This window comes from Bipolaris maydis (genome assembly GCF_028858645.1).
Source record: "Bipolaris maydis strain C4 unplaced genomic scaffold PSV08scaffold_1, whole genome shotgun sequence".
NCBI lineage: Eukaryota > Fungi > Ascomycota > Dothideomycetes > Pleosporales > Pleosporaceae > Bipolaris > Bipolaris maydis.
The window spans coordinates 2255424-2276462 of record NW_027093857.1 but is presented as its reverse complement, the minus strand read 5'-3'; the positions used below and the strand labels follow the sequence as shown (position 1 = coordinate 2276462).

The 21039-nt window shown below is 51.5% G+C and overlaps 6 protein-coding genes across 6 annotated transcripts; 2 read left to right on the top strand and 4 right to left on the bottom strand.

Annotated features, from left to right (window-relative positions):
• Window positions 1–245: 245 nt before the first annotated feature.
• On the bottom strand, window positions 246–1127 carry PSV08DRAFT_346386 (uncharacterized protein; the record flags this gene model as incomplete). The annotated part of the gene is made up of 1 exon (XM_066092780.1): window positions 246–1127. The coding sequence occupies one exon, from the start codon at window positions 1125–1127 to the stop codon at window positions 246–248; it is 882 nt and encodes a 293-aa protein (XP_065949999.1).
• Window positions 1128–2324: 1197 nt separating this feature from the next.
• On the top strand, window positions 2325–3594 carry PSV08DRAFT_258231 (nucleophile aminohydrolase). Its single transcript, XM_014218491.2, has 4 exons — window positions 2325–2534; window positions 2594–2815; window positions 2877–3017; window positions 3068–3594. Exons 1-4 carry the CDS (start codon window positions 2403–2405, stop codon window positions 3422–3424), a joined length of 852 nt encoding a protein of 283 aa, XP_014073966.1. The 5' UTR covers window positions 2325–2402; the 3' UTR covers window positions 3425–3594.
• A 452-nt stretch (window positions 3595–4046) lies between these two features.
• Window positions 4047–8969, bottom strand: PSV08DRAFT_376427 (uncharacterized protein; the record flags this gene model as incomplete). The annotated part of the gene is made up of 3 exons (XM_014218492.2): window positions 4047–5234; window positions 5281–7286; window positions 7334–8969. The coding sequence occupies 3 exons, from the start codon at window positions 8967–8969 to the stop codon at window positions 4233–4235; spliced, it is 4644 nt and encodes a 1547-aa protein (XP_014073967.1). The 3' UTR covers window positions 4047–4232.
• Window positions 8970–9708: 739 nt separating this feature from the next.
• PSV08DRAFT_2951 (pre-mRNA branch site protein p14) lies at window positions 9709–10550 on the top strand. Its single transcript, XM_066092603.1, has 5 exons — window positions 9709–9839; window positions 9930–9953; window positions 10005–10061; window positions 10140–10267; window positions 10324–10550. Exons 1-5 carry the CDS (start codon window positions 9802–9804, stop codon window positions 10422–10424), a joined length of 348 nt encoding a protein of 115 aa, XP_065949998.1. The 5' UTR covers window positions 9709–9801; the 3' UTR covers window positions 10425–10550.
• A 1354-nt stretch (window positions 10551–11904) lies between these two features.
• PSV08DRAFT_398156 (uncharacterized protein) lies at window positions 11905–12573 on the bottom strand (the record flags this gene model as incomplete). The annotated part of the gene is made up of 1 exon (XM_014218494.1): window positions 11905–12573. The coding sequence occupies one exon, from the start codon at window positions 12571–12573 to the stop codon at window positions 11905–11907; it is 669 nt and encodes a 222-aa protein (XP_014073969.1).
• Window positions 12574–12848: 275 nt separating this feature from the next.
• Window positions 12849–21039, bottom strand: PSV08DRAFT_406663 (armadillo-type protein; the record flags this gene model as incomplete). Its single annotated transcript, XM_014218495.1, has 3 exons — window positions 12849–15488; window positions 15541–19597; window positions 19649–21039. The coding sequence occupies 3 exons, from the start codon at window positions 21037–21039 to the stop codon at window positions 12999–13001; spliced, it is 7938 nt and encodes a 2645-aa protein (XP_014073970.1). The 3' UTR covers window positions 12849–12998.

Here is a 21039-nt window from a genome sequence, read left to right as displayed (position 1 = left end):
AAAGGAAATGAGGGAAAGAGAAAGTCGCCGTAGTTCGTCGGTGTTGTGTATGATCATCTCCCGCCTCCCGCCTCCTTCCCTTCATCTCCCGCCTCCCCCCCTCCCCCGCGCGCGCATCAAAACCCGAGAACCCCAACTTTACTAGCTTTAGCCTAGTTTGAAAAAAAAGAAGGGGGGCCTTAAGCATGAAAAAAAATGCGCCTCTTTTAATGGCGTTTTTTTCTTTCAATGGTTGCTAATCTATCTCACATCCACTTCTCCGCATCCCCAAACGGCGGATAGACGAGTCCCGCTCCCCCACTCTTTCGCCTTACCCACTTGCCTTTGGTCGCGCCGCCTCCCGCATTGCTGCTGCTGCTACCGCCGACGGTGCTACTGACGCAATCCCAGTCCCAAGGGACCTGGCGGCCTAGCACCTGGTAGCCTGCTACTCGGCGGAGGTTATTTCTGGGGCGCCGCTGCTGCGGCTGGTTGCTGCTGGTTGCGGTGCTGGTGCGCAGCGCTATGCGGGTTGTTTCGCGGACGGTGCTGGGGCTGGGCCCGCGGGCCCGGGGAGAGGTGGGCTGAATGATTTGTGTGTGGTAGATTGGGTCGCGGGGGATGCTGGGGGGGATGAGGGGCGAGGTGTCTGCTGGGGCTGTTGAAGGAGGGGGAGAGGAGGAAGGGGAGCAAGAGGGTGGTGGAGGGTGTGCTGGTTCTGGTTCTGGTTCTGGTGGAGGACATGTTGAAGGCGGTGGAGGCGGACATGGCGATGGGATTGATCGTTTTCGCCCTTGACCTCGTAGCTTGGGGTCCCAGGTCTCAGACATGTCGAGGCTGCCACGGTAGTGCTGGTGGCCTAGACCTAGGCTAACGCCGAGATGGTGCTCGCCGTGTATAGGGTGCATGTGTAGTGGATGGAGATGCGGGTGTCGGTGGTGATGCTGCAAGTGAGGATAGACATGTGCGTGAGTATGTTTCTCGTCTACCTCGACGTCCACACTAGGTGCCTTGATACGCACGTTGGTTAAGCGTGGAGACGCCGGGTTATGATGTACGCGAACGATGTCCTCCACACAAGAGGAATCCGAGGTAGGCTGGTAGCCTTTCTTTTTGCCCCTGGACGGGGTGAGGGTGACCCAACACATTGTTGCTACAGTGACGGGGTGCAGTGATATCGACCCCGGAGTCGATCCGTGGGAGAGGGTGTAGACGTGCGGGTGGTGCGAGGCGGTGATATGCAGTTTGTGAAAAAGCTGGAATGTGTGATGACGGGGGGCGAGAAGGGTGATAATATGGATAAGGCGTTGGATGGCGAGGACGGTGCATTCAGAAGACTTGGAAGAAGAATTGTCAACAATAAGGGAAGTACCTGGTTTACTTATTCTAAGACTGGCACACGACCTGTTCTGTACATATGATCATATCCACCTTCTCTCACCAACTCCTCTCTCTTGATTTGGCGTCCTTTCTTCTGTGTGTATATACTTACTATCATGACTGTTGTGCCGTAAATAGTCACCCGCTAGCCCCATGGCGCATGCGCGAGACGGTGCTACCACGCGCCTGGCTCGTCTGAAAGCAAGGCAGGGTTCGAATAAGACATATGTGGGCAAAAGCAGTGCCTGCATGATTAGTGACGGTGCCTGCATACGGGTAGATGCAAACATGTGTTCTAGTGTGGCGGGCGAGTGACAGAAGAGGTGAGGTCGGAAAATGTGCGCGTGGGTTGCCGCCATTGTCTTGGATGACCTCGAGTTTCAATCGGACGGGCATGTGACGGTTCAGCCACAGCATTTGTTTGTTGCGCCTTGCGGCGGAGGACCCTGTGGATCCTGGTGACGTATATGGCAGGATTTGACTTAGTAAATAAGTCGTTGGCTTTGTCCTTCTTTACAGGTGAGCTCGCGCTGCGGTAGTACGTCGGCGTGTAGTGCAGTACGCGTGCCTCTGGTGCGATGAGTGTCGTCATAGCAACTACGTCCTTCTTCCTTCTCTTTAGTTTTGCAAGACACAGTATTGTCCATGTGAGCTGTATGATATCGTAAAAAACAAGTCTTCTGCGTCATGGGTGCCTACACTGGCAGAAACGGGCGTAACCATGTGGATGACATCGGACCGGCTTAAAAGACAGGCTGAAGATAGGTGAGTGATGGCTATGTACAGATGTATCCAGTGACACAGGCGATGCGAAAACGATACCGAAACTATACAGCCCACAGTGCTTCTGGTATTGAAGACGGTGCGATGAGGTGGGTGGTGAAGGCAACAGCTAGGACGCGGCTGGCCTTGGCATTCCCGACAACGCCGGAGCTTGGAGCTCACATCACCACTCCAAACAGCCTAACACCACCCCACTGCGACTTCTCGATCACATTTTCGATACCCTTTGATAGTCGTCAGTTTACACAGTCGCCACAGCCATGGACTCATTAGTGTCGCAGTATAGCCGACCGGCCTACACGGAGGAGGGCCCGTCCGAGGAGGAGCAGCTGCAGCTCTACAGCGGCGCCCCAGAGCTATCCCTCAAGTTTGCCCTTCCACCCGTCGCTCAGGTGTGCTCTACACCCCTAGACCAATTCCAAAAAGTGCATGTTTACTGACAGTGATATAGTCAGCATCATGGCTCCGCGCAATGACGGACGACTACTCCAATCCCAACTGCCCCATCAAGATCGCCCACGGTACCACAACCCTTGCTTTCCGCTTCAAGGGAGGCATCATTGTAGCCACCGATTCGCGTGCCACGGCTGGAAACTGGATAGCGAGTCAGACAGTCAAGAAAGTTATTGAGATCAACAGCTGCTTGCTGGGAACCATGGCTGGTGGCGCTGCTGTACGTACTTTATCATATCAAGGCGATGGTGCGGGACAGGCTGTAATCTGACGTGTTGTAGGACTGCCAATACTGGCTCGCATACCTTGGAATGCAATGCCGTCTCCATGAACTGCGGCACAAGCGCCGCATCTCTGTCGCCGCGGCATCTAAGATCTTGGCCAACTTGGTCTACTCATACAAGGGCATGGGCCTGAGTATGGTGAGTTACTCTGCACTCCTCTTTTACCCAATCCTAACAATCATCCACAGGGAACCATGTGTGCCGGTGTGACCCCGCAGGAAGGCCCTGCCCTCTACTACATCGACAGTGATGGCACACGTCTAGCCGGCAACCTCTTCTGTGTCGGTTCCGGTCAGACATTCGCATACGGTGTGCTCGACGCACAATACAAGTACGACCTTGAGGATGACGAGGCGCTCGAACTGGGCCGAAGGAGTATCCTTGCTGCTACTCACCGAGATGCATACTCTGGAGGTTTCATCAACTTGTACCACGTCAAGGAAGACGGATGGGTCAAGCATGGATTCAATGACACGAACCCCATCTTCTGGGAGACTAAGCTCAAGAAGGGCGAGTTCTCCAACGTTACGAGCGCGTTGGACTAGGAGCATCTTGGCCGCAGTAACTATCTTGTCTCTAGGCCATGGCAGTCACGGCAGAAATCCAACTTCCGCCATCGATCAGTTGCCACGTATCCACTATACCAGTCATGAAATAGACACGTCCAATGAAATGAACAACTTGAACATGTATACAAGCGAGTCACTTTGACCAAGGCACAGCATATCTTTTGTTCTCAATCTTTTGTTTTTTTGTTGCTAGACATCTTCATTACTAATCTGGCAGTGGAAAAGAAGCATTTCTATACCCGCGACTAAAGCATTTAAACCAAAGAAACGCAGCATAGTCCTCATATGCTGGTTTCAAGAAACTCATCGAAAACGATGTGTGAAAAACGCCTGCCAACCCCCACGCACATGCCCATACAAAGATGATGAAAAAAAGAAGAAAAGCCAAGGTGTGCAAAGTACACTCTCCCAGTGACAATTGGGTATAAGCAAAAGAAAAAGAAAAACAAAACCTTTGAGACTTAAACACAAAAAAACAAGAAAAATCCATAATAAGTAGGAATCCAGATGCTACCCAATATAATAGAATGAAAGAAAGTACGCCAGGTGAAGCCGACCCGCTTTTGATTCTTTCTTGCACTCTCTCCTTTTTTTTTCTCGTCGTCCTGCTTAGCTATGAAAATGTGAAGAAGAAAGAGAGAGAGAGAGGCAGAGGCAAGGTTACCAACCTAATGTGTGGGTTTTGTGCAGAGCAGAGCACAAATATACAGTGTAATACAGAAAAAGACGAAAAGAAAAGAAAGGAACCCGTCAGAATGTACGGCCAATCTCGACATAGTCAACATCACCGACTTCGCCTTCTCAAGCCCAGGTCTTCTTGCTGGAGCTGCTTGATGAGATCGAAACTCGCTTGGTCTAGATTGGGATCAATCATGTTCAGCATGCCCATATTCATGCCCATGCCTGTACCCATACTCATGCCGTTTTCAAGCTTGATGCCGTTGCCGCTATTTTCATGTTTCTTGCTGCCTGGTGTCGATTTTGGTGTCTTGCTGTTTCGACCACCCCGTGAGGGCGTGTGGCTTGATTTGCGGGCTGAAGATTGCTGCTGGGCACGGGCTGCCTTGTATGCGTTGACAGTTGGCGTGACAGGTGGGGGAGGGAAGTCGGAGTTTGTGGTGAAATTGTTGTAATTGTTTGTGGCGGGCGAGGTTATGTACGGATTGTAGCCATTGGCTGTCGGTGAGGCGGCTGAGACCGGTGATGACAGATGGCGAACCGCATGAGGCTCGGCCGCAGATTTTGATGTGAAGCCATTTGTCTGTGTGTGCGTAGTTTCGTTGTGAGGTACTGGACCAGGCGTGAGTGCTTCGACACTGGGACCATGAGGTTCGCCACTGTGCTGTATAAACTCGACACCGTTCATAGGCATGGATTCAGCGGGTTGGTATTCGACAGACGACATGACCGTATCTCCATTGCCGTGGTACGAGGTCACTGCATTCATATTGCTGTAGTCCCCATTCGTGTATGCTTGTAAAGCAGGATCAACAGGTACGAGTTCATCGTTTTCGGGTGTCTGATCCAACGCTTGTTGAGCTGAGTAGGCGATATCCTGGAGAAAAGATGAGCCACCGTTGAATTGACTAGGCATGGAGTGCCGTGCATGCATGTCTCCGTTCATGTACTCTTCATCATATGATGATGCGTGTCTCATTCGCTTCGCCGTTGATGCTGAGCCTTCGTCACTAACCCGTCGTTTCTTGGACGCGGAACCCCTTGGGATGGGGATCTCATTGGCTTTGATCGGGTCAACGTTGCCGTATTCATCATGTATGCAACGACGCTATATTCATCAGTTGTGTGTAGTGTATTGGTTTGACGAGCCTTACCTTGCTCTTCCGACAGTCAGCACAAGCCTTCACTCTGCCGGACTTGAGTGCATATGGATCTCCATTTACGTCTGCCATGATAGGACCACCATTTACAGGACCATTGGGGGCGTTGGAAAGACTATCTGCGATGGAGTGGTCGCTCAGACGACGTTTGACCGAGATGCCATAAGATCCCGAAAGATCGATAGTGTGCATTCCGGGCTTTGACGTATCAATAAGTTCGTCCTTGTGTTTGCATCGTATCCGCCGCTTCCTGCAAGCATCACACGCAACACGCTTGGGTCCGAGCTGAGAAGTTTTTGGCGTTGTGATGTGCGGATTGTTTGCGGATGGGCGTAGAAAACCCGTCAGTGGGCCAGAAGTGACTGGTACCATGTCACAATTGTTGAAGCTCTCCATCTCCACAGGAGGAGAAGGCTCTGGAACCACGTCAGAGGCTTTGATCCGAGCTGAAGACCTTTCTGCTGTTGCTCGTAGGGCTTCATGAAGCGTCTCCCGCTCCAGTCTCTTGACTTGAGCAGCGCTAAGCTTCTTCTCTGTAGTTTCAGTTACCTCAGGAAGTATAGCATCAGAGAAAGCCCATGGAGGTATTGTCTCGTTTCCACGTTTCCAGGCAATCCACATGGCAAATCGCCGTGCTAGCGCAAGTGGTTCGCCATGACCTTTGGGTATCGATTTGTTGACTGCACTTCGAGTCTTTTGTGGTACCTCAATCTTTCCCTCTGTAATGAGAACGGTCCTCCAAATGTAGTTAAGAAGATCAGTAAGGCCTTCCAGCTCATGCTTAGGGTAGTATCGTCGGTTGTAATTTTGTGCACCAAGATGTGAGTTGTGTCCGAATCTATCAGGCTCGCAGTAGATGGGTGTGGATCGTTTGAACTGCTCGCCGCTTTGTAGGAGTTCTTGGACAGGACCAGGAACGGGGTCCTCTTCTAGGTATTTGATGACGGTCAACCACATAATCTTCTGGAAGAAAGGGTACCGAAACTGCAAAGCGACCTTGGTGTTCTTCTCAATTTCCAGAATCTTGATCTGCATGCCGTAGTGTATGCGAGTGAGGAAATTGCCTCCAATAACAAGACTGTCTTCAGGCGTCCAGACCGCATGGATCCAGCCCGAGGGGATCAACATCGTGTCTCCTGGGTACAGGTCAACACGGTAGCACTCCTTGACCTGCTTGCCGAGCCAGTCGTGGCCTTGATTAGGCGAGAGACACCAATCTTCGTACTTTTTGAGATTTTGCTTGGTTGGTGGAATGAAGAAGAAGACCTTTTTTCCCTTAACGATGTGATAGTATACTGAAGAACCGCCAAAGTCGATGTGAAAGTCGGTAAAGCAGTCTGCAACAGACATTAGGCAGTAGAACTGCACTGGCGGTGGAGCGGCCTTGTCATCTTCCCGCCACACGGAGTCTTGCAGGTCCATATCCCGGACGGCTTTAGGTCGTCGGATTAGCTTTCCAAGTCGACTTCGAGAAACCTCGAGGCTTATAACGTTCCGCACAGGTTTCTCTCCTTGCTGCTCGTAGTAGTCTGCCCATTTTCCCATGGTCCACTTCTTGCCCTCGCCTTCCTGAGCCTTGACATCAATTACTGGCACAGGCTCGTTTGGACCATAGAGTTCTGCGACGCGACGAACAGTCAATCCCTTAGGAATAATCATATCGAGACTGTCCTGACCATCGTCTGCAACTGTTTCATATTCAAAGTATGATGCGAGCTCATCCTTTTGTTCATCGGTATCTTCGGTTCGTAGTCCTCGTGGGGGGTTCATATCGCCAGGAATGACAATTGGTTCTTTGAATCCATTCATCTTTTCAAGAAAGTCACCGGTAATGAGCTGTGCCGGCACGCGCGCAAATGTCTCGGGCGTGAACTCAATATCACCGTTCTTGAATGCTGCAATATAGTGGTGTTCTGGGTTATCGTCTGACGTCTTGAGCACGCCTTCGTTTAGACCAGCGTAGTCAACAGTGGTGTGGGCTCTGACGGATTTACGAACCTCTGGACCATGTTAGAACTATAAGCCCAATGTGCGTCGGTAGACCTACTCGTTGTTTCACCAAACTTGGGTCTACACGGCTCGCAGTAGAATTTATTTACCTCCCGGACCTCTCGCTCGCTGTTGAACCCCGCGCAGGGGTAGTGGTACCACTCTTTGCAGCCGTCGCACCCTATCCATTGTTCGCCGTCGCCAACTTTGACCACCGACTCGGAAGACTTGCACGAAGCGCAGATGAGTTCGGGTTCGACTGGGGCATTTGCAGGCTCAGCAGGTGCATCGACAGAAGCAGGCGCAGCCGGTTGTGAACCAAGAGGAAGTGACTTGGCGCGTGAAGAGGCTGAGAGCGGTGGCTCGATCGGGCTCGGTAAAGTGGATGTGGAGAAGGAATGACGGCGGGCTTGTGTGGGGGAGGGCTGCGCGGGTTCGGCAAGCTCTGCTGGAGGTGCAGAGTTCTCGACTGGAACTGCGACAGGCTGCTCAGCATGCAGGCTCGGAGGCGATTGAGTCTGTTCTGCAGGGCCGGTAGCACCTGCAGAAGATGCACCCTTTGGCTTGGGCGTCCTCTTTCGTTTGCTACCTGTCGCGCTAGCGCTACTGCGACCGCCTCGTGCCTTCCCTTTGGGCCAACCCTGTTGTTTTTTTGCCTTGGGCTCTTCTGCAGGAACGGGGCCTTGTATTTCAGGCTGTGCGACTGGGTTGGATGCTTCATCGGTCGGTGGGTGGATCTGCGTAGATGGAGCCGTCTGGGCTGCGTGTGGCGGCTGTCCTAAAGGGTGCTTCGCATCTATGAGGGGTTGCGTGTGCTGATGGTAATGATCGATAGACGGCGGCTGCGGCGCTGTGAATGGGCTTGGAGGCTCACCCAGTTGCTGGATTTGTCTTGGGGAGTGTTCCATCGGCGCTGTATGTGAGATGCTCCACCGCTTTGCTACTGAAGGTGGTGAATGTGCAGTCTGGGTAGAAACATTGAAAAAATCCAGCAAAAGCTGTGCATCAGAAAGCCGGTCGTTAGGTTCGCCGGGGGGTTGGTATATGCGGCTGCCATTGTCCACCATGTGCTCGACATTGTAGGACCAGCCCGGAATGTGGCTCGTGGCTGGTCTTGACTGCGACTGGTCATACTGCGGAGAGCCGTATACTTCAGAACGCGCTCTCTTTGCGGGCCGCTCGTTGAAGGGATATGCATGTTCTCTGGGGAAGGCGTGTGCTGGGGCGCGTTCGGCGATCGGATAAGGGAGGGTCGTGGGCGATGCCGCTGGGTATGCAGGATGGCGCGACAGCTCAACAAATGGCCGACTGGTATGCTGCGACGTCACAGCGACATCTGCGAGAGCCTCAATGGGCGATGCCTGCGCCAGAGAATATGGCGTTGCCGGCTGCGGAGGAGCAGCCGAAGGAGGCACAGATCGCGAGGATGGGTCATACGTCACCGCCGGCGACGCCAGCCTCCCTGACGCGCGCGTACTCTGCCCGAGAGTAGGCGTTTGTATGTGAGCAGTATGAGTGTGTGCGCCCGGTGGCAGCGACGCTGTTGGGATATTCGCTTTGCCGGCGGGGTGCGCTGATGAGAGCTCGGTCGGCGGCAGCGTGGGCGACAGCGGCTCGTAGACAGGCGGCGGAGGGGTAGCAGCACGCGCCGAAGCTCGCCTGTACTGCTCCTTGAAGGACGAGATTCGTCTCATGGCCGTGGTGGTTGCGGATGTGGGTCGATGGGGGCTTCGGGGGTGCGAGGGACTCGGTCTGGCGTCTCAGGATGCGCGGCTATGGAGCAGTGGCAGGGCAGACTGAGAGGCAGGCAGAGACGTAGATGGGCGCGAGCATATCCTGAATTGAAGCGACAGCTGCGCGGCGCAGGGTGAGCGAGCGTCGAGGTTGAGGTGGTGGAGGGTGGTAGTGGTGGAGATGTCGCGGGGAATTGTATTGGGAATGTTGCGGCCGGAGACCAGGGCGATCACCGTCGACCATGCGACTGGGGCGACCAACGCAAAGAGATGCCCAGCAGCGTCGCAGGAGGAATATGGCAAAGAAGCAGCGCCGTCTCCGCACGAAGCTCGTTCAAGTCTGTATGTACTTGGACGGCGCGCAAGCGGTTGGGGGAGTGAGCTATGGAGCGCTGAGCCGCTTCATTCGCTGCAAGCCCGCATCTCCGATTCGAGCGCTCGATTCTTTGACAACAGCTGCGAGAGGGGCCCTACCACTGTCTGGCCTGCCGCTCTAGACCCTCTTTTCCTGTCTGGCTCATACAGCAGCCTTTTTTACAATGCAGTACACGTATATATTCATCCATACGACGACGGTGGGTATGCGCCTCCCTTGCTGCACCGCGGCGGCCACTCCTGGCTCAGATGCCCTCATCACGTGCATGCACGCGCTCGGACCCTTAGTCGCCATTCATGCATCGATCCCGCATGTTCACCATCGACACCTTCTCTCCCAACTCCCCACCACCACCACCCGCCCGCTGCTCTCCCAATAACCAGCCAGTTCTTTACCGTCCATAACCGTCGCCAAAGTATGAGTCGAGGAGGAAAATTGGCCCCGGAAGTCAACCGGTACGTTCGTCCGTCTCCGCATCGCGTGCGCCAGCCAAGGCTGCACCAGCCAACTCACACGACATTTGCGCTAACATGTCATTTGTACAGAGCTCTTTTCGTAAAGAACCTGAGGTTGATATATCCATCCCCTGCTTGTGTGGCTGTGCGCTAACCCCATGGCAGCTTCAACGTTACCCCAGAGGAACTCTTCGATCTCTTTGGCAAGTTCGGCCCTGTGCGGTACGTCGTCCTCTCCTCGCCATATGCACGCGCATATAGCTTTTGTCGTCACATTACATCACTAACGCTGAACTCCAGCCAAATCCGCCAGGGTATCGCCAACCACAGCAAGGGCACCGCCTTCGTCGTCTATGAGGACGTGATGGACGCAAAATCGGCTTGCGACAAGCTCAACGGCTTCAACTTTCAGAACCGGTATCTCGTCGGTGCGTCCCGCAACCTGTCGCCCACCCGTTTCCGCGCTCGCTACTAACTGCCGCAGTATTATATCACCAGCCAGATAAGATGCTCAAAGCTGCGAATGATCTTGCCGAACGCCAAGAAAACTTAGAAAAACTCAAAAAACAGCATGGTATTGATTAGGGGTGCGAGAGGCCTCAGGAACAGGTGATATCGCACGAGCAAAGTCAAGACAAGACTCCTGTGGGCCTCAAGACCGATAGCGTAATCTCTAACCGATCTTCGAGTCGCGGCGGCGAACCGCGCTTCTCGATGACGAGAACGACGACCAATTCGACATTAGCGGAAAAACCCGACACTCCTTTCACGCCTCCCTCGGCCACCGCCTGCCGCAACGGAGACTGGCGCGCTCTAAAACAATCGTTGAAGGGCCTATGGAAGTCGGCGCATGGCGTAAAGAGGTCATGATATGTTTACGAACCATGGCAAAGAAAGATTGCTATATTTTCTTTAAGAGTGTGGAGAGATATCTATTAGGTCGGGGATTAGCTAGGTCAGAGAGGATTAAGGCCGAGTCGAGTCGAGTTTTAGATTGTAATACGGCCTCAGCTTTCCTCTTTCTCTTTCTCTCTCTCTTTTCTTTTCTCTAAACATATCACACGGTCGGCAAGCTTTTTTTTCAAGCGCCCGAGTCTGAATCAAGGAATTCTCTTCTTTCTTTGCAAATCTGTGTTAAACTCATTCTCAACTTGTGAAGCCTTGTTTTTTTTTATCGGAATCCGGCAGTCATAACCGTTTTGGCTGGTTTGACGCTTGGTTTAGTCTGCCTTGGCTGACACCTGTCGATCGACAAGTCTGCCTTCTTTCCGCTCATTTCCGCCTCGCCACAGCCGTTTGATATAGGCGCTAGCTTGCGGCTATTTGGCCGAGAGGAGCCTCTTGTGTCGTTTCTTGGATTGTCTGACCAAGCCCCTTTTTTGGCTAAAGTTGCTTATGTAAATGTCCAACTGTGCTGCTTGGATTAATGAGCGCTGTGATTACCTCGGTACAATCGCGGGTATCTGTCTCACTGATCTTTTGGATGCAGTATGTGCGTTGTGTGACTGTGATGGCTTGGAGAGGGGGGGGGGGGGGTGAGATGTACAGTGACGTTTACGCGTGTTACTATGTAGATTGGCGCTGCTTTTAGTGGTTGATTACTGTGCTCGTATTGCTTCATTTTGCCCATAGACATATGCATGTGAGGACTTTGCTTCGGTGCTGACGGGAGGAATTTTTGGGAGGTGTAGGCGATGACACGTGCATTGCTGTAGGTTTGATGTGGCTCTGCTCTGTGTCGTTTGTAATGGAACGGCGATGTTAATGTCTCTTCTGGTGATCGACTTGACACTTTGTAAGGGACTGGACATAGCATTATCGAGTGTCTTAACCATTCCCATTTTCAAGACTGTTGACTTTTTTCGGTTCAAGTCTTCGCTATCAACTTACACATGTAGAATCGCTGGCTAATATTCTCCCGCAACAACAGCATATATTTCATAATCGTCTCTGTACGACATTACCACTTTATCGCAAAAGAAACCTTCCCGATTCAATCCCACATAACCCAACGCCATCACTCAGATTAATCTTTCAACCTTCCTCATTAAACCCTACTATACTCTCACCCTGCCACCCTCATACCCACCGCCTCCACCACCCCAACAACAAAACACCCCCAACCAACCAAATCTACACTCCCCATCCTAACCCCATGCCACCCCCTCCACTCCCCCAACCACTCCTCTGCCCTCCCCTCTCCCTCCCCCCGATCACACAACCCCACCAAAGCCTTCACGCTCCTCCCCACAAGCGGCACAAACGCATAATGCGCTACCGTCGCCAACGCGCCGATTTGGTACCAGCGCCTCGCCACGCTTCCTCGCGTTGTAAAAGAAGGATGAAGGAGGTAGATATTCGCGAGTGAGAAAGATAAAGTAAGCGTGTTTAGTCCCATGACAGAATAGATGCCTGTGTGGAAGAATGTGGTGAACCAGGCTGGAATTGCGAGTTGGTTTGCTTCTTTTAGCTGGTTCGTGGCGTCTTCTTTCTCATGAAGGTGGGTTTCAGGGTCGGGATCTGTGGGTGGGGATGGGAAGGGGGAGGGAGAGGCGAGGATTGCTTTGCTGAGTCTGGAGGAGAGGGGTGGCGGGTTGAGGAAGGCGCTGGTGGTTAGGTATTCCATGTAGGCGTGGGTGAGGGATGCGGTGGAGGTGATGAGGGGGGCAAGAGTTAAGGCTGTGAGGAGGGGTGATGTGAGAGTTTTTGGGAGACCTATTAGTGTAGTCGTCATGGTTGGGATACGTTTCTTTTGGGGGATATCAAGGTGTAGGTGTACACCAAGGCTGACAATAATGTTGTGGATTGTAGTATGCCTGGAGGTTTATTGCAGTTGTCGTGGGAGAAGTGGAGAGAGAAATAAGACGCATAAATACATTTCATGTCACAGTGGTGTGATATATTCTTGGTCGGCAATCGTCAGAATCCTTATTCTGATGCTGCGGCCTGGCTGGTGGCCTAATGGTGAAGTCAATTGAGCTGGTGGTTGAAGAAAAACAAACTGTGCAATGAAGGGTATCATGATATATTGAAATAACCATTTACTTGAACATTAGAAGATGCTACGCTTTTTGCCAGTCACCAAAAACGCCTATGAAATGCAAACTCCATCATCGTGCGAAACCAACTATCCTTCCACATGTGATATCAAAGCAACATCTACCATCCTCGCCTCTTGCCCCTTTCCTCGGCACTCCTCTCCTTCCTCTTGATTCTCTTGACATCATGTCTCCTACGTTTGTCCTTGCCAAACTTCTCCGGATCAACAATCGCCTCTACCTTTCTCTTTCTGCGTCTTTCTTCCCTCCTTTCTCTGACACCTTTCTGTACTTCTCCCATAATCTTCAAATACTCTTGTGTTCCAAGGCGCTTCTGCAAGTTGTTCATGACTTCACGAGCTTTGTCGGCAAGGGCCTTGTATGGATCATTGACCGTGTTGTTAGGACCGGTTTGTGCAGCGGACCGAGGAAAGGTTGCGGTGGTATCGGTGAGGGTGGATAGAGTGGTCAGGAGGTGCGGTAGAGAGGTGGAAAGAGGTTCGAGAGGAAATTTAGCGGCGATAGTGTCGAAAAGGTTCATGATTGCGGTCTTGGCGTTCATGGTGCTCTTGTCTTTTCGAACGATGCCCGAAAGGCGGATCATGAGGCGGTGGATTGCTGTTGGTGGAGTGTCTCCCGTCTTCTTGGGCTTGCTGTTCTCTGGAGGGGGCGAGAAACCATCAAAGTCCTCATCTTCTGTAGCGGCTGCATCACCGGTGGCCGCAATAGCAGACTCTTCTATCTCCTCGTCCTCGTCGGCCTTCTGCCACTGCCACTTCGCTCCGTTGACAGCAAGGCATCGCGCGATGAAGGCAATATTCTTTACACTTTGCAGGCAAAGCTGTTCTGAGACTTCTGGGTTCAACAAATTTCGCAAGAAAGCGTTGCACAGCTGCGTCATGTTCTGCTCAGCCAGCTGTAGACCGCCAGATCCCTTCAGTGGCAGTGCCCCAAGGCCTGAATCCTTGTTTGAAATTCCAAGGTGGGCAAAGTAGGTGCCCAGCAGCTCTGCAGCTTTGAGCTTGACCCACATGTGCGGGTAGGTAGCGCTGGCTTGGACTGCGGTCCACAAACCATCCTTGCTTGACGAGAACATGGTGTCTGTGTATTTCTTGCAAACTTTTGAGAGCAGGGTGAGGGAATAGTACAAGAGCTCCCAATCGTCTTCATGGCGTCGGCTCAAACATTCGCCGATTGTTGCGTCAAGTCGATCGAGAACGTATGCAAGTTCTTTTGGCTCTTCGTCGTCTTCCATAGCTTCAAAATAGAAGCCCCAAACCTGGATTCCAAGACGCTTCAAGCCAAGATTGTCATCTTGCTCCAGCCAACTCTTAAGATCTGTGGCGAAGCTTTGTAGTCGCTTGTCACTGGCATGCTGGAACAATCTCTTGATTAACAAACTGGCCATTTCTCGGCATTTACCCGAATCGTCATTTGCCACAGTGTTGATCAGTGGCAGGAACATGATACCGTGGTATTCATATTGCGCCTTCTCAGGGAACCGAGGTAGCGCCTTTCCAATGATAAGATCCAGGGCTTCCATGACTGATTGTCTGCCTTCCATATGCTCGTATCGAAGGTTTTTGAGTAGGAACTCCATCTGCTTCTTGAAGCGCTTCTCGCTCTGGGTGTATGACGTCAGGAACTGGAAGAAGTGGCTGCGAGCAATATCGCGGGCAGATTTCGTCTGGTTGGTAATCATCATCTCTGCTACTTTGTCCATGGCTTCATAAATCTCTGGGATGTCAAAATGTCGGTTCATGACAGCTTTGAGGAAGCCGAATATGACACCTGAGCGATCAGGCTCATCCAAATCCGGCATCATGCGCTTGAGAAGATGTCCCACATCTCGTTCCCTCACCTGAACGTTGGACCGCTCACGTAACATAGCAGAGACCAGCTTTAGAGAGGCCTGGGCAAGCTCAGTATTGGACGATGGCGCACCCTTGATGGCTCGCATTGCTTCATCAATGTATACAGGGCAGTTTGCGTCCAGCTCAGGCATCGGCACCTTGATGATGGTCGTGAGGAGGCGAACAGCTGATACGTGCACTTCTTCTTGTCCTTGTACCATTGCATCGCCGATAATTGGTAAGAAACCGGCCAAGTTCTGTGGCGTCTGGAGGTCTTCATGCTTGCGCAGCACAGTACGAAGGATATCCATGCCAAAACGAATCATCTTGTACAGATACGAAGAAGTGCTGAGTCTTGCTCCAGACTTGGCAGCCCCCTTGTTGTTGACCAGATATCTCTTGCTTTTAGGGTCAATCTTGGCCTTCTTGTCAGTCGGCGTGTTTGCTGCATATGCCTCTTGAATAAGCTCGTAACAGAATACCAAGATATCCCTGTTGTTGACAGTGGGGTTTTGTAGTACACCGAGCCCGATGCGTCGCAGTAGCTCATCAATCTTCTGCACCATCCTTGCGTTAAGCTTTTCGATCAAAAGGGACCTGATCGGAAGTACGAGCTTGATGAGATGGGAGGGAGTGGCAGATCGTGCGATAATGTCCATGGAATCGAAGCTTTTACTGCTCTTCACTTCCTTCATCTTGGAAATATACTCTTCAGCATCCTTCTCCTGACCAGCAGCGCCAAAAGTATCATCCATGATCTAGACCTCGTTAGTATACTTGTCTGACAATATCTCACAATCTGACACTTACCACATCCACTAGATCTGTGAGACAATAGTCGAGATCTCCTGGGTTCGTCTGGTCTGCGAGCTTCACCAGGATAGTGTGCAAAGTGTAGGAAAGAACATGGAGCTGATAGCCTCTTTGGAGAGCTGTTCGCAATGCCTTGAGAATGAAACCTAAGTAAGCCGGTCCCATGAGTGTAGCAATGTCGCTGAGCGTATTTCTCGACATGTCACGAGCTTCCTGGGCACGACTCTTGAGAATGTAACAGATATCCAAAAGGACACCAGGCAGTCGTGTCTCCATTTCCAGTGGAGGAAGCACGAGAAGAACTTTGGCAATTGCGACGGCGATAGGTACTCGTAAACTGACTGTCGCTTCGTCTTTTTTGTGTAGAAAATTGGTCAAATCAGGAAGAAAGTTGCTGATCATGTCAGTGCTCAGTTTTTCCTGATGAGGAAGAGTCTTTGTGAGTATGGACTGAGGTTTGTCAATGTCCATAGCCGCAGGGTCATCGTTGGTCTCGGGAGTGGCTGGGTCATCAGATCCGGCCGTGGACGTGGCAACATAGCCCTTGGCCCGACCTGCTTGGTTAAGTCCATCCATCAGGCCTGCAATCAATCTAATGATGGGCTTTTGAAGATCTTCTTTGGTGGCTAGATAACCAATATACCGCTTCAAGAGAGAGCGGAATTGTGGCCATTCCAGACACTCTGTCAACGCCGTGATCGTCTTGATGGTCTCTCCCAGAAGGCTGTCTGCACCGTCGTCGTCGCCCTTGTTAAAAACGAAGTGCTCCAAGAGGGGTACGAGGATCTGATAGACATTGGTACCACGAAGATGAGAAGCGTGGGTAGCCAAGCGACGCAATGCCCTAAGTCGACGATGGCCTTGGATGTGCAAGATGTTGCTGAAGAATGAAGCCTCATCATCATCTGAGAGAAGTATGTGGAGATCTGCCACAGGAACCCAGTCAGGATGCGTCTTGACCAGATGCTCAAGGACGGCAAGATATTCGATTCGAACCAGTTCAGATGTCTCGCGCATACCACTCTGAATTCCAAGTAGGACGGCTGATGACACGAACGCCCTGAATTCATCGCTGGTTGAGACCTCGCTGAAGCGACGCAAGGACAAAGATGCATTGACTCTGATGCTAAGCTCTTCGTTGTCCTTTATGAAGTAGAGCATGTTGTAGACCAGAGGCTTCCATTGAGTGAGAGAAAAGCTTCGATAAGCCTCTTCGTTGATGGAGCTAAACGCCTGTGAACGTCGCTCAAAGTCCGGCTCATCCAGGCGCCCCTTCGCGAAAGAGTTGAGATCATGGCAAATCTTTGCAATGACCTGAAGATCACTGTTGGTATCAGAGAGATCTTGAACGACATCGCAAATCAATTCCCTTGCCGTACGATCTTGGACAAACGCGAACATGGGGCAAATCGCATCATATATTGTGTCGAGCAATTCCTTCAGGTTTTGGTCGTCACAGCGCTGAATAAACTCGTGAAGGATCTTGAGCAACCCTAGCTTGGTACGAGGGTTCACGCGCTTCGAAGGTTGGCGGAGAAGGAAGGTAGCAATTTCAATCATACTGCGCGATTCGGAGGCCCCGACGACATGAGGGGCGAGTTCCGCAACAGTTTGAACCCCAGATTCAAGCACTTCTTTACTTGGATTCTGTCGGAGCAGATGACCAACTCGACCCAGGATTGAAGTGGAGTACGGTTGAATAATGTCGGTATGTATCCGGTTCTTTCGGATCCTCGATTCGGTTGTCGGGGCATCTTCTTCAACCGCCACAAGAGCCACAATATTTCGAACAACGTTGTCTAGAACAAAGCATTTGACCTCATCCTTGGCTGAAGGTACCTCAAGGCAGTCAATGACTTTGGATAAGATGGCTGGATTGAATTCCACCAAGAACGGAACCGTATGAGCCGATTTTGACCATGCTGCAAACAGTCGAAGGATGCCGGAGATAGATTGCGCGGTTTCGACAGGAAATTGGTCCAGTCGAGGTTCAATCATCTCTTTGACGAGGGCTCTGGTGTACGGATGCCACTCAAACTCCGGGCCGTTCTCGACTAACTTGCTTAGAATGTGGAGTGAACGTTGCCGAACAGTCTTCAACAATGATGTCTGCGTTGATTTGCCTTCATCACCCTGGCGGTCGACTGAAGTTGAGAGCTCTCGCGATGCTTTGATGGCAGAGTACAGGATAGGGTCCACGACTGTAGCAATAAACGGGGCGAATGTTGTCGCAAAGGTACTTAGCAAATCGTCAAGCAGGTTCAGCATTCCGACCTGCTTTCGCGTGTCTACTAGGCTTTTCTGCAGCAATTCCTCATCCACAACCCCATCGCTCAGGATCGAAACGTGACCCAGAGGTCCAAATGCGATCTGCAAAAACTGATGTATGGCTTCGTCACCGAATCTTGTTTTCAGGCTAACGAAGACCGCTTTTCTTTTCGACTCAAGGCCTCGTTTTCCGGCTATGACCTTGCCGTACAGTAATCGCAACACGATTGGGAGAACCTGGTCAACGTCGGAGTCTTGGAGCTTGCCTTCGCTGAGAAATATCGGGAGTTCGTCACGGAATCTTTCATCGTCGAGCAGATTCAGTAGCTGTTCCTGGTATGCGACTATTGCCCTGTCTTTCCACGTGAGAAGCGCCTTCAGCGACGCCTTTTGAATTTCGACATCTCCGTTACTGAGTAAGGCAAGGAGGGCTTGACGGACTTCGTCTGTTCGATACAAGACTTTTGGATTGTTGAACTTCGCAAAGATGGAAAGCATTGCTTTCTGGTCTTTCCTTGCCCAGCGATCCTGTGAAGTGGCTGGAGCATCTTCTTCCAAAGCAGTACCTTCGGAGTCTGGCACTTGGTCAAAAGCCCACTTCAAAAGGACTGGTACAAGAAGCCGCGAGCGCTTTTCCGCAATGTGTGGTAGAGAACTCAATACCTTGAGAGCCTGCGTCCTGCTGAAGGAGTTGTAGAAAGGTATTTCGGTATGTGCCTCTTTGAATAAGATCTCTAGTTGCTCTTGAGGGTTGTCAGCTTTCGCTTGAACATCGGCGATATGTTCCTGCAACTGCATCAGGTTCGTACACTCGAATTCTGTAGCGTACGGTCGTGATGAGGCTGCTTGAGGACTGTCAGAAACAATGTCAGCAGCATCGCTCGCAGTCAGCCATTCAAAGACAGTTTGAGTGACAAAGCCTTCTCCCTCCTTGGTCTCGCAAATGGCTTTTAACGCAGAGCAACTATCGTCCCAAACCGATGCCAGGCGTACATGGAGTAGTCCCAAACAGAATGCAGGGATAGCTTCTCCCACCCACTCATCAGAGCATACGGCAGGGTACAGTTTAGCCATTTGGCCTACACGCATCGCGATGGACCTTTGTGTCTCGAGATTTGGCGGTGTTTGCTCAATCAACATGGCGACAGATAAAATCTTTTGCTGTCCTTCGCTTTGGTCTGCGACAAATTGCAGAACATAGATGGCCAAAAGTCTCAGATCATGCGAAGGGGATCCTAGGCAGTGCATGACAGTTCGCTTTAAAGGTTCCATGTGCGGTCCTGTGATATCCAGATCTGTCTTGTACTTCTTTAAAAGGTCTAGTAGCGCACACCAGAAAGCGATCGAGTGTCCAAACACAGTGGAGGTTTGGCACAACGCAGGCCACAGACTTTTGAGTTGGTTATCGTCGCCACCTTTGCTGATAAGGAATTGGAAACCTTTACCAGTAGCCAAAATATCGACGTTCCGCTTTGTGGTAAGTTCCGCTCCTTGGACAGCATTTTTGAGCAAGCGTGCGAGGTCACTCCAGATTTCTTGCGTCTTATCGTCAGCTATGCACAGCGATTCTATCGCACCCAGCAAGGCATTGCAGTAAAAGGTCTGATTCTCCAAATCGGACTCGATTCCTGTAGACTTGTCAAGTTTGCCAAAGGGCTCTTCCAAGGTCGCTTGCCAGCGCTCGGAGGGCTGCAAAGTGGTGTTCGCCAGGGCTCCGCTTTGGTAAAGCTGGGGCAGAATTGCACAGAACTGAGATCCATGCTCATGAGTCTTTTGAGTAACAAATCTGGTACAGTATCAGTGAATGAAAGGTTTGGAAAGAGTCACAATCTCGCACCTCTTGAAGTATGGGAGTAGTAGAGTTCTGAACCTCTCCACGCCTAGACTGGCAAACAAGTTGCAGAATGGTAGAAAATAAGCTTCCCAAGGACCGCAAGTCAGTCCTTCCAGTAACTTCTCGTGGGGAATAGCTGCGTCCAGTGCACAATATTGGAAAACGACGGCGATAACTGATAGTAGCTCCCATGCATCAACGGAGTCAAGTTCAGTCGAAGCTTTGGTAGAATCAAGCAGATTACTGATTAAACCGAGCACAGGTTTCCAATCTTCGACACGTTCACCTTGGCGGACGCCGCAAACGACCATGAGCAGGCGAGATAGAAGACCAACATAGCGAACGTCAGAAGACACTTTGTCTGCTTCGCCAATTATGACTTCGAGCAGAGGGCTGAAGTTCTCTGCATCTGTGTGGTGGATGGCGGCGGTAACTACACCGATAAGCACAGGTTCGAGAGGCGGAATCCGGAGGTCAAGGTGTTCTGGGTTGAGCGTCTCGACCAAAAGCTCTTGCAGAATAACAGTAGCACTTGAGTGGAAGCCGCGCTGTACACCCTTGAGCGAGTCGGTAAAGAGATACATGAGACCCTGTTGGAAAGCATAGTCCTTTGTGGATTCCTGCTGGTCCTTGAGCAGATCGGATATGTGCTTGATGATTGATCTAAGCGGCGCCTTATCTCTATGGTAAGCAGCTCCGGCCTTGCGTACCAGAAAGCTCAGCGACTCGGCCGCAAAGCGGGATACAAAGGCTTTCTGGCGTTCTTTGCCTAGCAGAGGCGACATGAGATCGAAGACGGGGCGCAGATTTGGCACCAATAGCCTTGAGAGGTATTTGAACAGCCAGGCCAGACATCCAAATGCCCATTCTATAACTTCTACATCGGCATGGGTAGCTGCCAAATGCGACACAGTTTTCACTGCCCTCTCAAAATATTTCTCAAAGCGCTCGCCGAGATCGTGTGCAAGATGGGCCATAAGGCTGAGCAGGGGTTCCTGGCTAAACTTTTCGCCCTTTTCAATGTGTTCGACGAGGAGTTCGAATATGCGGTCGCTGTGGTGGAGGACTTGGGGGAGGCTGTCGCAGAGTGGCGCAACCTTGCGGGCAAAGGCTGTGAAGGGCTCCGACATGTTGAGTTCCCTCCACTCGAGGAACGAGTCGCGGAAGTAGGAAAAGGTCGATTCGAGCTCGGCATCATCGAGAATAGTGCTGCGACCGCGGCGAACAGGCTCAATTCTGAGTTGTGCAATGCGCTGCGAGAAGCCTTTGAAAACATGATTGCGCGTGGATTCGGTCCCGCCCTTGACCCGTTTCTGTGGGCGCGCAGGCTTTGATATTTTGGAGGATGGCTTTGTAGCCGGGCGTGAAGCAAGTCCCCGCGACATGGCAGCCAT